This window comes from Macrotis lagotis, chromosome 8, assembly GCF_037893015.1.
Source record: "Macrotis lagotis isolate mMagLag1 chromosome 8, bilby.v1.9.chrom.fasta, whole genome shotgun sequence".
Lineage (NCBI taxonomy): Eukaryota > Metazoa > Chordata > Mammalia > Peramelemorphia > Peramelidae > Macrotis > Macrotis lagotis.
Genome location: NC_133665.1, coordinates 164,084,719 through 164,101,592, shown reverse-complemented (window position 1 = coordinate 164,101,592; position 16,874 = coordinate 164,084,719). Strand labels below are relative to the sequence as shown.

General features: G+C 37.7%; 1 protein-coding gene across 1 annotated transcript in view; it reads right to left on the bottom strand.

Moving 5' to 3' along the window:
- Window positions 1-16,459, bottom strand: part of LOC141495014 (chemokine-like protein TAFA-4) — a 124,778-nt gene extending 108,319 nt beyond the window's left edge. The window contains exons 1-2 of the mRNA XM_074196085.1: window positions 16,134-16,459; window positions 13,389-13,504 (exon numbers count right to left, since the gene is read on the bottom strand). Of these exons, the coding sequence (XP_074052186.1) occupies window positions 13,389-13,504; window positions 16,134-16,213 (196 nt within the window). The 5' untranslated portion in view covers window positions 16,214-16,459. The remainder of the gene's footprint in view (window positions 1-13,388; window positions 13,505-16,133) is intronic.
- Between the last annotated feature and the right edge of the window lie 415 nt (window positions 16,460-16,874).

Sequence of the window (16,874 nt, the reverse complement as noted above, 5' to 3'; positions counted from 1 at the left end):
CAAACATCAATGAATTTTATAGTCATTCACCTTGATTTTCCTCCTAATGGTTAAGTATATTCCCATTTTTCATAGTAGCCAATGAAAGTTGCATCATTCATAGATTTGTCTCAAAGCTTCTTTTGATTTATTTATATTACTCTTCTACAAATGAGTTGCATATTGGCATAATTAATAGATAAAGAAATGGCCATGTAGTGAAGAAGCCCTGGGTTCAAATTCCACTTTAGACTCTTACTAACTTCTAGACAAGTGACTTGGCCTCAGTTTCCTCATCTGAATATAAGCTCCTTTCAGGGCTTGGACTTCCATTTTTGTGATTGTCTACCCAGTATCTCATAGAATATCTGGGCCATATATTGTAGGCTTTAGATAAATGCTTGCTACTTGATTGAGAACATGATGACAAGACATGGATGGGTCATCAGCTATACCTAAGGAGAAAATCAGGACCATCACTAATCTACTGAAATACTGAAGGAACAAGGGATATAATGAATAGAAATAAAATCAAGATCTGGATTCAAATTTTATCTCAGATACTTAATAGCTGTTTGACCATGGGCAAGTCAATTTCTGTGCCTCAGTTTTCTCAAGACTGGAGTCAATGGTCATTTATTCTAGATCTAACTTTATGATCCTATAATTTCCTCTACCATTCTCACTGCCAGATTTAAGCAGACCCTATTCCCAGACATTTTCTATTCTTTACTGCAGTTGAATTTAACACCTCAATTGGAGTCAGTACCTACTCTGTCCATTCAATTTCCCTCTAGAATCAGCAAGAGAACTAAAATACTTGGAAAAATACATTCAAGGAAGGTCCAACCAAGACAGCAGTACAAGCTACCTTAAAATAAACATTCTCTTTTCCTGCCCCAAGAAATAGAAAGGAGACAACTTCAAGACAGGAGTGAACAAAAGGATGAAGAAGAGTATGTCACAAGACAAGCAGGGCATTAAAGAAACTTAAATAATGACTGATCCCTTGATACCTCAGTCTTCCACTTGACAGTCAGAGATATAAGCACAATAAAAAAATTCTCAAAGCGATCTTACACAATGAAAAGAGTCCTTGTTTCCCCTTCAATGTATCCCAAGTTGCCCATCTAATTGTTTTACTCTAAATAATCTTTACAACATTCCTTTAAAACAAAACCATTTAACAAGGTTAATAAGTTTCTGCAAAAAAGCCTGGATTAGTATGACCCCTAATATCTCAGCATTACAAGAGAAAAACAAGTTTATGGATAAGGGTCTAGGCAATTATTCAATTAATTTAAACCACACAGCCATTGAAATTCAGTAAAAAAAAACCCAAAATCAGAAAAACATAGGGTCTTCCACAGTCATCTAGGGATTCTTTACTTGGAGATAAACCATCCCCCCAAAAGGTCTAAGGATAGATTTAAATCATGGTAGGTCCATGAACTTGGATGAGAAAAAATTACATTTTCAATTTCCCCAACTTCTAACTGAAATGCATTATTTGCTTTACTTATAGGCAACAGATTTTATTCTGAAGGGATCTCTAGGCTTCACCAAACTGCTGAAAGGGGTCTATGATATAACAAAATGATTTTTAAGAACCCCTGATCTAGTCCAGTTCAGACCTGAAAAAGAATTCCCTCTATTACAACCCTAAACTTTACTTAATGATGTCCAATGAGCCAGAAACCAATCAGACCAGGTTGGTTACACCTGATTTCATCTCATACACTCCATGGTCCAACCAAACTGGCCTCCTCGCTGATGCCCATGTATGACATTTCTTCTCTCATCTCTATTCCTTTGGGCAGGATGTCCCCTTTGTCTGGAATGTCTTCTCCTCATAGTTACCTCTTGGAATTTCTAGATCCCTTCCAGACTCAACTCCAGGTCTCCTACAAGACATTTTTTCTTCCTCCACATCTTAGTGTTCTTCTCTCTCTCTCTCTCTCTCTCTCTCTCTCTCTCTCTCTCTCTCTCTCTCTCTCTCTCTCTCTCTCTCTCTCCACTCCCCCTCCAAAAAAAATATTTATTTTGTTTGTATATTTATTTGTCACTGTATATGATATTAATAATAATTTCTGTAGCATTTAAAGTTGGCAAATGGCTTTTCATAGGAAAAGGAGTGGAAAAGATAGGCTAATTGGGGTCCAGATTTTAGAGTTATGTTCAGATGGCCTCAACCCAGCCACAAAGAAACTTTGATGAGATTACTTTCAGTAATGAGTGACCAAAGGGGTTTTTATTATGTGATGATGCAAAGCCTTCTAATTAACTGCAGAGAAAAATGAACCAATGACTAAGTAGGTGCCAAGCTGAAATTGAGAATCTAAACAAAAGGACCCCATACCCATCTTTCAGTTTCTTTTCTTGAGGGCTTTCAGTAAGAAGGGAAGCCCTAAGTGTTAAACTTATGAGGTTCGATGAGTGAGAAGGGGCTGTACAGGAGCACATGACACCATGGTTTCTCTTGTGTTTATTCCTTCCTAAATTATGCTAATAAATATTCTGAGTAGCAGTTTCCAGATGACCTGGTTTGGGAAATCTGAGGTTCTCCTAAGAAGTCCCTCTGGCAATGAGATATAGCAGTGGCTGTCAAAGTGGTAGTGGCTGACAACAGATGAAGTGCCTATATGGGAAAAGTCACGTATGTATGAATGTTTTCATAGAATGAGACCCCACATTGCAGAGACAGAACAGAAGCTCTGGGTCGGACCCCAGTAGGAGGCAAGACCTCAGAGAAAGTTAATGAGAACTCTGCCAAAAGAGAAAAACACTTCAAGGCCTGGAAGTCAAAGGTGCCTTGCTACTGTTGTTCTCAACTTTTGGGACCACTCTCCCCAGGGACTACATGTGTGCAAAGAGAGAGTATACATTAGGTCTGGAGGGAAGGTTTTGTACAAATCATTGATTCTACTACTCAGTAATCCCCTTTTCAAAAACAAATGGATAGGGGCAGCTAGGTGGTGCAGTGGATAAAGCATCGGCTCTGGAGTCAGGAGTACCTGGGTTCAAATCCGGTCTCAGACACTTAATAATTGCCTAGCTGTGTGGCCTTGGGCAAGACACTTAACCCCATTTGCCTTGCAAAAACCTAAAAAAAAAACTAATAGAGGGCAGCTAGGTGGCACAATGGATAGAGCACCAGCCCCAAAATCAGGAGGACCTGAGTTCAAATCTAATTTCAGATACTTAATAATTACCTAGCTGTGTAACCTTGGACAAGTCATTTAATCCCATTGCCTTAAATAAATAAAATTTTTTTAAAAAGCTAATGAAGTTCAACTGATTCTGACTGGCAATAAAGAGCACACCAGTTGGGTGTGTGAACAACAGTAGAAACTACAACTTGTCAGAATTACTCTTAATGCAGAGGGGAGGAATAATAATCACCTTCTAGGAACCTGGTCCCCTGCCAGTGGATGTGGGAGTTGGTGAAGTAATCCTGGATGGGATACAGTGGTGGAATTCAACTGGTTCACACTGGTTATGCAGAATTTTATGATGAGTTTGGGGAACCAGTTGTTAATTTATTTGAATCCTGCCACTGGATATAACATATATTATTTAACTTGATCTTTACAACAATCTAATAAGGTTATTATCACCTAATATACCCATTTCTGCAGAAGAAAAAACTAACTTATTCAATGTTACACAGAATTCAAGGACTGTTGTGTTTCTCTCTTTGTATTTCCAAATATATAAGTTCTTAAGAATGCTTTTAAAATTGAACTAAATTCATAACGTTGCCTCCTGGGGTAGTTCTAATTGTTGGAAAGGACTTCATTACCTCAAGCTTGGATTAGTTTCTTCAAGACTTTCACCTTTAGTCACTGCAAGGTAGAAGGATGAGAGAGGAAAGAATGGGAGGCAAAATGATGTAGCTTTAGTCCTAAAAGAATCATAGTGGTCAGAGCCCAGGATTTGGACAGAGGAGAACTGGATTCAAATCCTACATTGGTCAATCCTTTGTTCAAATCCTATGATGCTGCGTAACATTAAATGAGTTTATACCTTTATACCTTAGTTTCTTCAATTAGAAAAAGAAGAGTTGACTTCTAATGTTATTTGAACCCCTGTAAGTCTAATTCATTCTTTGAATCCCTGAAAATTGAAAAAAATTTATCTAGAACCAGAAGATTCATCTGGATTGTTCTCCTCATTTTATAGAGGTCCAGGATAACTAAGGGTGACTTGTATACAAGTCTTTAAGTTCTATTGGGCTATTTTCCCACAATCTCAATAGTTCGTTCTTTAAATTGAAGCAAAAATATTTCTCTCTTGACCTACCTTAACGGAAACAGGTGAAGAGAACAAAGCCAACAGTTAACTTGAATTTAATTAAGTAGGTGTCCAAGATTCTTATGTTGAAATGATACTGCTCTTTATAAGGACAGATACAGACTTTATTAATCATTCCATTTAAAAAGCCAGCAAATATTTTCTATGGTACACACTCCATTCCAATCCCTGTGATTGATACTCAAAGATAAAAAAAAACAGACCCTGTCCTCAACAGATCTGCATTCAAACTGAGCAACTTGTCCATATATAAGCATTCTGAATTGAACACTTTTTAAAGAAAATTATTCTAAAGTAGCCAGTTCTGCAAGCCTTGTATGTCTCCTAATTCTACTATATGGGATGCAACAACAGATTTAAGCAATATTTGCTTCCCTCTAGTGATAGTTGCCTGATGGTACACACTCCCAAAACAGAACCAAGAGGAACTATTCAAAAAGCTTTAGGAACTCAGCCTCAGCTCTCCAAATCCTAGCAACCACCCAAAAAAGCCCCACCCCTTAATCTCTGAGCTTTCTGGGAGCTTTATGCGAAAGATCTCCTAGTCCTGGACTCCTACTCAGGGGTTAAATTTTTTTAATTTTCATGTAAAATAAGGAAGACTGAGATGGAAGGGATTTTTCTTTTTGCAAAAAGAATATTTGCTGTTCTCTTTCTCCAAGGACCTGATACTTTTAAGAATGATTCCACCCCAAATAGGCCACCGAAATATAATGTATTCTTACCACTGTATAAGTTATACCTATCCTATTATATGACAAAACATACCCCACATCCCATCAAATGATAAAATATATGGGATGAGCTTTCCAAAGTTTAAAGTACAGATAGAAATGTCAGCTATTTTCATCATTATTACTATTACGATTGGGGCTGTCCTATACCACTGATGTCCAAAAACAAGACCTCTTCCTATCTTATTCTCATTTGATAGTGATAGCAAATAAATTTGTTTCGGCATAAATATTAAAACATTAAAAATTTCTGCTTTTTCCACAAATAAAATCCTATAGTACTTAACCTCCCAATTCAGGAAACTAAAAGTACACAACAACTTTCTCCAAAAAAAGAGAGTCCTCTGAGACTCATAGTTTGGATTAAATTCTACCACCAATTGCAAGGCTTTCATGATTCCATCATGAATTTACCTGATACATAGTTCTAACTAATCCTTGATGATTTCCTTCTGGTCTGGAGGTCTAAAGTCCTACTTGGTCCAAAAGAGAACTCATTATCTTTTCCCTTAAGCTACCTCCTCTTTTGTTTGAGATAACCCAGGTTCCCAATTGCTGCATCAGCTTTGATGCTTCCCTTTCCAAGTAGGGGAGCTGTTCAGTCCACTAGTTACCAAGTCAATCCTGCACCTATAATCCAATGATGGCAATAATAATGAAGACTTATTAAATGTTTACCTAATGTAATAAGCACAATACTATGTGGGAGTTATAAGGAGAGGAGGAAAAAGCTCAAAATTCTATCTGTCCTCAAGAAGCTTAGCCTCTAATGAGGAAGAAAATACGTAAATAACTAGATACAAAGAAAATAAATGTAGAAGAGACGGAAAGTAATCTTAGAAGGGAGAGAAGAAAGGGTCCAGGACTAATGTAGGAAGTAGTTAAGTCTTGAAGGAAGACAGAGAAATCAAAAGGTCATTCAAGAGAGCAGCGAGGAAGGGCCCTAAGAGGCTAGGGCGCAATTCCTACTGACTACAATGTAATCAATATCATTGTTATTGTTTAGTTGTTCACACTTGAATGATCCCATTTGGGGTTTTCTAGGCAGAGATACTGGAGTGGTTTGCCATTTTCTTCAACTCATTTTACAGATGAGGAAACTGAGGCAAATAGGGTTAAGGGACTTGCCTACAGTCACACCACTAGTAAGCATCTAAAGTTGGATTTAAACTCAGGATTCCTGATCCCAGGCCCTGTTCTCTACTCACTATGGCACTACCTAGTTCCTTATAATTAATATTATCACTCCCTTTCAAAATTGATTGGAATTTCATACCTTCTAGCTTCCCTGAAAAGAGATACAAATATAGATGTAGATATAAATGTAGATGTAGAAGTGGGTATAGATACATAGATGAAGATGGAAACAGAAATGGATATAGGGAGGGAGTGATGTGGGTATATATGTGTGTCCATATCATAGATATATATAGATATATATATATATATATATATATACATATATATATAGAGAGAGAGAGAGACATGCAGGCATGCATATGTACATATATACCCACATAGTTAGTTTTACCTTCAAATTTTATTTCTGCCTTTTTATTAACACATCACAATCATTTCCATATAAACCTCTCCCCCATCTGAGGAGTGTTTCCTTGAAACGAAGAAAAGATGTTAAACAAAATCAACAGATAAAGTTTCTTGACTGACAGTATGAGCAGCATATCACATCTATCTTGCCCCATCCTCCCCAGGGAAAGGAGAGATTGTCTTTCCTCCTATCCAAGACTGATCCTTTTTTCTGTTCAATTACATTACTTTAGTCATTATGTTAGAAGACTTTCCTTTATTTTATTCTCCATTGCTTGTACATACAGGATATTCCCAAAGTTCACTTTAAGCTATTTCAAGGTTAATCACAGATTTATGGTCAGAAAGAACTTTCTGAAACACTGGACTTAAGACTCAAAAAGACATGAGTTCAAATCCAGTCTTAGACATTGACTTGCTGTGTGATTCTGTGTATAGTCACCTAAACCTGTTTGCCTCAGTTTCCTCATCTGTAAAACAGTTATAACAGCATCTACTTTCCAGGGTTGTCATGAAGATCAAATGAGATCACACATAAATCTTTTCACAAACCTTAAAGAGCTTTACAAATGCTAGGTATCATTTTTGTTGTTATCATTATTATTAATAAGGATCATTGAGTCCAACTTTCTCATTTTTCAGAGGAGAAAGAAGGGGCTAGAGAGGTTGCAGAACTTGCCCAGAGTTGCACAGCTAGAAAGCATCTGAGGTGGGATTCGAACCCAGATCTTCATGAGTCCAAATCCAGAATTCTATCAACCGTACCATGAGATGTTCTGTAGGTTAGTCACTCCTGGATAGTTTTGCCATTTTTAAAAAAAGATCACCATGTAGTTAGAGTTCATTCTCTCAATAAATATTTATTAACCATTTACCATAGACAGAGCAGTGGGCTTGCCTCTGTTTAAGACACAAAATTATATGAAACATGGTCCCTGTAGAGTTTATAATCTAAGGTAAATATTTAAATATCTATAACACAAAGCATTATTAGTGCCCTATGAGAAGCACAAACTAGATGCCATAGGAACCCAGGAAAAGGAATATTCCTGACTAAGTAATTAATGGGAGATGAGATAATAAGGGTAGAACTTACAACAGAACTACATCTTGGAGAATGTATCTGCTGGAAGGGAGCTCAGAGGCATCTAAACTAGAAATGAAGAATCTGAGACCCAGGGAAATGAAGAGCCATGCCTAGGATCGTCTTCTGCCTCCGGTCAGTGCCCATATATTTGAGGACAAGAAAAGAAAGAGAAAAGAAACACACATTCCAGTAAAAAGAATAGCCTAAAGTCCCAGAAACATTGGAATATTAAATAGTTCAGACTAATTAGAAAAAAAAACAAGGGGTGGGGGCAGCTAGGTGGCACAATAGATAGAGCACTGGCCCTGGAGTCAGGAGGACCTGAGTTCAAATCTGACCTCAAACACCTAATAATTATTTAGCTGTGTGACCTTGAACAAGTTACTTAATCCCATTGCCTTTCCAGAAAAAAAGAAAGAAAGAAAAAGAAAAAAAGAATAAAAATCAGACCTGGGAGGAAATAAGGTAGGTTGGGAGAACTCTAGAGCTTCAGTTTTATTGATTAGACGATGGAAACCAAAGAAAGTTTGCTTGTTTTTTCAAGTGGAATGCCCTCCTTAATCTGCACTAATAGTTAAATTAGTATACAACTGATAGAGAATTCCACTGGAGTTTATTGATTCATTCTATTTTATAGAAAAATGCTATCACCTTCCAACTATTAATCAGATTGGTCCAAGCTATCCCAAAAGGCAATGGGCACTTCTTGGATGAACAGGTCAAGAAAAATTACACCCTAAGCTTGTGTTCTAGCCCATTGGTAAAGATCAACCTCTTTGTAGATAGGCACCATCAGTAAGGTGTGGGCAAATGTGCCAGAGCCTCTTTTTTGCCTCCTAAAGAATAAGTTTAAATTTTTAAATTTATTTTTCAAAACACCCAAATCTTTCACTTGCCCGTCTGTTAACTCTTACTTATTTTTCCCTGCTGTATAAATGAACTAGACCAAGCATCCTCTTAGCTGGGAATAATTTTACATGGGGAAACATTTACAACCTCAATATGAAATTCAGACTCTTAGCAAGCCTTGTAAACAAACACAATGCATTGTAGCAAAATGCTTCTGAATCTATCCTAATGCTGACACCCCACACTATGATCTTTACTGACCTAAACACATGTTTAACTTTGCAAGGAAGAAGAGAGTGGTTTTTCACACTATGTTGTGTCTAACAAATACAACTGAGTTCCTTCCTCTTTTGGCTTTGGCCATAGGGATGGGGCGGGGGGGGGGGGGGGGGGGGGGGATCAATGATCTAAAATGACCTAATTGTTCTCCTCTGAGTCTTACCCCACCCTGTTCTATACAGGCTGCTCACCAACAGTGATGGAGTTGGAACTGAGTTAACAGCATCTCTGGGAGCTCATGAGGATTTATGTAGTGAAGACACCATCTCTGATATGATATCTTTTGGTGGCTAGTCATTTATAAATTCAAACTCATCTGATAGAGAGGTAGAAGTAATTTAAATGTTTTCGACTCCAAAAGGATATTTTCATTAAATTTGTATTGCAACCAAATTCTACAGGCCCATCTTCCCCCTACCCCAACTTTCATTGCAAGTTAAAAACCAACCAAGAGCATTCCTGGAGTGTCTATTATAAAATCACTCATATTTACTCCATTTATTTACTCATATTTAACTCTATATAAATTTAATAACTCTAGAAATGAAACATATCTGTTTCAATGTCAAATCATCCTTCATAGTCTCCTATGAAAGGTATTTACTTTTTATTTTTATTTTCTATTCCAGTTCAGTTTTTTAAAAAAAATTAAAATTCTCTTAATCATAGCAGTTCCAACTTAAAATTAACCCAGTCAAAATTAGATTACTGTATTGTATTAAAGGCCTTGAAAGGCATTTATAAGCCACAATCTTCTGTTTTCCTTCTATATGGTCTGAGAACAATCAGCAGTTCCATATTTCATTTGTCTTCAATATCTCCATCTCGATCACCAATGAGCGACAGAAAATGAAAGCTCTGGGCTAATAAACTGTTCCAAGCAGATCTGCTAACTAAGGTATGGGATAGAAAAGCTTTCTTTGATCCAGAAGTGATGCACCATTGAGCTAGCAGAGGGTGGCACTGGAGGTGCCAGGGGAGGGGGACAGAGGAGTAATAGTGTGGTCATCCACCCTGCTCAGCAACCCTGGCTCCTCCGCAATGAAGGTTTTGAATATGAAGGTGGCAGGATCATAGTGGTGATTTAGGAAGATTGTAAAGGGCTTTTCAATGAATTGATCTGAAAAACTGGAGGAGTGAGAAGAAAGAAGGAAGAGGAGGAGAAGGAGGAAGTGTTTTGAACTCAGGATCATAGCCATCAAGCTAGAAGGGATGCTATAGTCCATCCAGTCCAATAATTTCATTTTATAGATGGGGAAACTGAGGCCCAGAGAGGTTTAAAAGAGTTTTCCATGTTACACAGGTAATAAATTGCAAAGCCAGTATTAGTGAATAGTTAGAAGGTCATTCTAATAGTCTAAGCTTAAAGTGATAAAGACAGGCAGGTGATACAAAGGATGATATGCTGACCCTAGATTCAGGAAGACTATCTTTAGAGTCCAAATCTGACCTCAGACACTTGGTAACCCTGGACAAATGACTTAACACTGTTTGTCTCAGTTTCCTCATCTGTAAAATGAGCTGGAGAAAGAAATGGAAAATATTCCAGTATCTCTGCCAAGAAAAGTCCGAATGGGGTCACAAGGAGTCAGATATTACTGAAACAACTGAACAATAACAAAGCAATAAGGGCTTAAATTAGGATGGTGGTGCTGGGAATTTTCTTTTACAGAGAAAGAAAAGTCAAAAAGAGAGAATATTATGCCAAAAGTTCAGGTTTTTAAAAATCTATAACTTAACTAAGCTTTGGAGGCAGCTAGAGGACATGATGGGAAGAAGTGAATTAAGCTTTGGAGGCAGCTAGAGGACATGATGGGAAGAACTGAATTCAAATCTTTCTAGATAGGTGATCATTAACAAGTTGTTTAATCTCTATCTGTCTCAGTTTCTTCAACTGTAAAATAATAATAATAATAATATAATAATAATAACGCCCTACTTCCCAGAGTAGTTGTGAGATAGTATGTGTAAAGTGCTTGACACAATGCCTTATTCTTAGTAGATTCTTAAAAAGACTTTCCTTCTTTGCTCTATTCAGTCTCCCCTCAGTGCTTGTCTAGAACTATCCAGGTCTCTCAAAAGGTACCTGTCTATTATGAAAGTAGAAGGTATCATTTCATCACTTCTTAGAATCCTAATTCTAGAACTGGAAGAGATATCAAAGCTCATCTAGTCCAAATCCCTGATTTTTCAGATAAAGAAACTGAGACACCAGGAGAGAAGTCATTGATGTGACCAAGGTCACTTCACTAGGAAGGTAGATTGAATTTGCAAACCCATCATCAGATTCCAAGATCTTTACTCTTTCCATAGCCCTACATTGCCTCCTTCATTATTGTTTTATGCCTACTCAAAACTACTGTCATCCTCATACAGATTTGTCCCTGAAATGATACATTTTCCCCATTCAAAGGGCTAAAGCAATGAAGCAAGAATTTGACCCCAATCAAATGAAGGCTCTGCCTTGTCCTCGGTTTCCTTCAAGTTTTAATAACCTTTCAACATTGTCCCTCGGGCTCAGCCCTCTGAAATCTGAAAATCTACTGTTAATAACCTGCCTGGCTGCAATGTTTTCCTTGGCTGATGACAAGCATGTCTCTCGACCTCCACCCAGGAAAAGCGATGTGGACTAATCAGATAAGGCTAATGACTTAAAACACTTTGTCTTCCAAAGGAAGTCATCTAGAGATACATGGTGGGGTAAGTTGCTGGCTGTCGGCATTTTGGAACAGCCGCATGGTATTGATTTTATGCTGATTTGTTCAAACTTCCATCATGATTTGGCTTGATCTTCATCAAAATGTGTAGCTCGAGGGGGAAAATGAGTTTTAGAGGATTTCAAAAAAAAATGAACTTGAGTCCAAAATGATTTATGACCTTCGAATTCGAGTGTTATGTAGTGAAAAACAGCAACTGGATAGGGAATCAAAATGTTTAGCATCCCTAAACCACAGAAAAGCCCTTTCCAGGTTATACATTACAATTTTTAAGTTGACAGACAGCACAGCTTAGGATTCAGGCTATAAAGTCTTACATTCAAAAAGTCTAAGAATTTCTGGGACTGCCATCGCATAAATTGCAGTTTCTCAAGATCTGGATTAATTGTTTAGCAGTCAGTCTGCTGACAACCATGAATTATGGAGGAAAAAACACAAATCTTTGGGGAGTTTCTCAATGTAGGTCACTCTAAGTGGTGATTAAAGTGGCGTATGGTGTTTGTGTGTGAGCATGTATATATGTGAGCACAAAGACACATTTGGGAAGCAAGAGAAAGAGGGGAATAGAAAAAAAAAAGGAGTCACTGATGACAAAGCCGGTCAACCTTAGTCCAGAAATAACAAAATCACAGACCCAAGTTGCCAAGAAAATGATCAGGGTTGCTTACCTTTCAGAATCAAGGACTATCGGAGTCCTGCCTCAGAGACCTTCTATCTAATCTAATCCATATTCCAAAGGGATGTCCCTTTTCAATACACCCAAAGAGAGATTATCTCAGGTTGACTGAAGATTTCTGATGAGGAGCCCACAACCCTCCATTCCACTTTTAGACAGTTCATTTTTTCATTACATCAAGTCAAAATGAATCAAGTTGCTTAGTTCTCTCTATGCCCCCTTTGTGAAGGTATCATCATTCATTGGATCAAAGATCTTGCTTTCTGACAAACTTCAAAGATCAATGAACCCAACCCTCTCTTTACAGCTTGGGAAACTAAGGCCCATGAAGGTGAAGCGATTTGTCAAACATGACCGAGGTAAATATCAGGTGGAATTTGAACCTGGGTCATTTGACTTGAGAGCTTCACCGCGTGCCTTTGTTATATCACCATCACCACCATTAATCATGCGTTTTATTATTCATGACCAGGGCAGTTAGGTGGTAGAGTGGATAGAGTACCAGCCCTAGAGCTGGGGGAACTTGAGTTCAAATCCAGCCTCAGACACTTGACGCTTACTAGCTGTATGACCTTGACCAAGTCACCCAACCCCGACTGCCTTGCATCCAGGACCATTTCCAGTCATTCTGATTCACCAGACCCAAATGGCTCTGGAGGAAAAACTGAGATTGGTGATTTAGCACAGCCCCCCTCACTTAAATCCAATCCTTTTGCTTGTTATGGCATCACTTCCGTGATGTCATGGTCTTCTTTAAGAATGAAGGACAAACATCACAACTTTTCTCTTTGCATTCCCAGTGATCAGCTTATAGCATGTGGTATACAGTAAGCATTAACAAATGCTTTTTCATTCATTTCTCAACAATTCAATTAGATGTCAATATACCCTAGCGGATAGCCTCAACATACTTTGGAGGGATGCTAGGAGAATGAATGAAAACAGCCTGTCTTTTGTTCTAGCATCCTGGGGGAAAGGCACTATATAAACAGAGGCATTTAAGAAGAGAAAATGCAAACAAATCACGCTGGAAAAAAATGGCAAGAATTTGTGGCACATCCAAATATTGCACTGATAGTTTTACCCCAGTTATTAGACACTATCCACAGCTTGGTCAATTAACCAGTGGCTAAAAAGTGGGCTCTGATGTTGGTGGAGTGTGATTAATTGATCTCGGTAGTGCATAATGAGTTTAAAGCTCCTACCTGGGTGTCCCCGGAGATGATGGCTAGAGGCTGATAACAGTTTACTGCATACCATTAGCAAGGAGACAAGGAGGAGCCAATGAGACAGCAGCACTGATTTGGCAGAGAATCTCATCCTAAAGGCAGAAAAAAAAAATGAGTTCAATGAAGAGCTGATACTTGAAGGAGCTATGAGACAGAAAATACTATGGAGGTAGGACAAAGTAGTCTGAAAATTGCCTGTTGGTGGGGAGAGGGTAGTATCAGAGATAATAGTTTTTTTTTTCCTTTAAGGAGCGCCAATCAAATCTAGTTTAGACTTGATGTGACCCAATTTCTGATAAATCAATCTTAAAATTAAATTCCAGAAGTGAATTATATGCTTAGATATAAGATCAGCCCTGCTTTCCTAAGTATCAATTCGATGGTCTGATAATTAAATTTGGTTTTAAATCACTTTTAAATATTAAGAAAGTTACATTTGTTGAAATGCACACTGCTTCCCTATATAAAATCTGAGTTAATGCTGAACACACCTCCCCTCAAGTCAAGCACTTATGAATGAAAAACGTTTGGGATGAAAGCACAGACATATATTTTATTGAACAAACCCTCAGGTTTGTGGGACAGGTCGGCATTTGATATCTTGAACAAAAGACACTAAAGTGATGACTGTCAAATTATTTAGACTTTATGAATGGTCAATGTAGCAAATAAAACTCTTCAATGATCATTTATGCTGGTCTGGTTCAGTTACCCAAAGAAAAGATTAAACAAAATACAAATGTAGTGACTAGAAAATTTATATTCTCTGGGCTTCACAAAATCTGGAAAGGCAGAAGAAGATAATAAAACCTTAGTCTTGAAATTAGGAAGACCTAGGCTCAAATCAGCCTCTGAAACTCACTAGCTCTTAGAACCTGGCCAATGCATTTCAACTCTGTATCTTACGAATAATAAGTCATAGACAAAACTTCTCTATTAGGAGTTTGCCTATTTTGGAGGGAGTTTTCACACAGGAGTTCCCAAGTCACTGACCAACCAAATCACAAAACATAAGAGTTGAAAATAACCTCAGATGGCATATACTTTAATTGATACCAAAGTGGAGATTTGATTTAGTGGTGGTATTCTGGATTTAGATCTGCTTATACCAAATCAAATGTTCTCTTTCCACTGCATCTCACTCCCGTTTGGGTAAATGCCTTGCAGCTTTTTATATCTTCCCCTATTCGGACCTAAGTAGTCTATGGGAGCACTGAAAGTTATTGAGCACAAAAACAGTCATGGGAGGACACTACTGAAATGGCATACTGGGTCTCAATGATAGTGAACAACTCTCCAGGTGAACCCCCTGTGTTCTCTGAAAATACATCCAATAGATGCCCTCCAGGAAATCTGGTACCACATCCATAGGGTGCCATTTTTAGCCTGGGGGGAAAAAGTACAAAATATCATCAGAGAAGATCCCCACCTCATAAAACTATCAAAAGTCAGACCTGAAACCAGTAATCTCTTTGAGCTTTCTATTATTTAGTTAAAGAAAACTACTGAAAAGGTGCCATACTGCTCCTTGGCTGGAGATTCCTTTCATTATCTGAACCTACGGACAAACACAAGATTTTCAGTTTGTCTTTAAAGAAGTATATGTTAAAGGTGAGTCATGGTAAAACTATGGGGCAAGTTTTTCAAAGACTGTGAAGAAGAGATTTGATATGTTCCATTTTGCCCCAGAGTACATCACCAGAAGCAATGGTAAGAATTTGTGAAAGGCCATCATAGACTAGACAGCAGGAAAAGCTCACTGACAATTAGAGTTCCCCCCACCAAGTCATATGGGTTGCCTCAGGAGGCAGTGAGGTCCCTCTCCCCTGACATCTTTAAGAAGAAAATGGACAATAACTTGTGGATCAGGTATGAGTTGGACTAGTCAACTGCAGAGGTCTCTCTCTCCCAGCTCTATTATTCTGGATAATGTGAGCTTATTATTTTGTGTCCCTTAGACTATCTCATCCGGTTATATGGTGGTAAATATTTTAGAACTAACTCTCTGGGGAGAAAAATGCAAACAAATGCATTTTGAAATTTAATAAGTATCATTAGGGGCAGCTAGGTGGCGCAGTGGATAGAGCATCAGCCCTGGAGTCAGAAGTACCTGAGTTCAAATCCGACCTCAGACACTTAATAATTACCCAGCTGTGTGGCTTTGGGCAAGCCACTTAACACCATTTGCCTTGCAAAAAAAAAAAAAACTAAAAAAAAACCCTAATAAGTATCATTTACATTTTCTCCATCATTATATTAATTTTAGACAATCAACAAAACAACAAATCAAGTCACAGTTTGTAACATTTGCTACTTTCCAAGATATAAATTCTTATACTGAAAATTTAACAATCAGTTCTCCCGAACCAGTATGAGCAGGCTCCAGCAAACCCTAGACTTTATCTGATACAAGATTTCAATTTTCAGATGGGGAAAAATGCTCTCATAAAATGGTTATACTTTCCCCAGGTTAAAATGAATGTTGTTTAGCGAGAATCCCAGGTCTTTACAACTCATCTCTCCGTACAACTCTTTGTAAACTGAAAAGAGTCCAAAAGATTAGAGTCCCAAATAAAAAAACCATGAGCCCCAAAGCCCCAGAATCCCAGATAAGAGGGAGACCTTTAGAAAAGATGAGCAGAGCCCCAGAAACACTCACATCTGCCAAATTCTAGTATTTAGAAAGTGCCATCTCTATGTCACTGGTAAAAGTCATCTTACCTTGGGGACTTCACAAGAATTGGATTCCAGTCAAACACAATTATTCCAGAAAATGTTTCAAAGCAGCTCCAAATTTCCATTTGCAACTAGACTCAACCATTGCTGAGATTCACAAATTTCTCTTCGCTTGAGAAATCTATTACCTATTAAGGAAACCCAGATAGACAACCATTAGAATTTTTAATGTTGATATGAAACAGATTTCTATTAGCAAAGTAATTGTTTTATGATGCCACCGCCTGTCATAAGTAAGCTAGTCTGTGGACAGTAAGGTTCTCCTCATAGAATAGTCTATGCTATTCTAACAAAGAGAGGGAAGTAAGATTGCATTTTAAAAACACATCGTGTTAGCTTAAATGTTAGTCAAGAATTGTATGATTTGAAATTAGCTGAATTCCTCCCAACAAAAAAAAAGAATCCTAAAATACTGGCATAGTGGTAATCCAATCAATAATAATCAAAAGTGATAAGTAACAAGAGAGTTCACAAAGCAAAATGAATACTATGTTATAATTCTATTCAAACCATCATAGAATCATAATAAAGGAAAACAGCATGGTACAGTGCAAAGTAAATGGGACATGGGACAAGACTTCAAATCCTCCCTCCAGAGAGTTAGTTAAGGTCCCTTTCAAATCAAATGTTCCTATGACCTTGTTGCTATCTAATTCAAACTTCTTAATTTTCCAACCAAAAAATAATAATCTACTTCAATAGAGCACTTTATAATTTACAAAATGC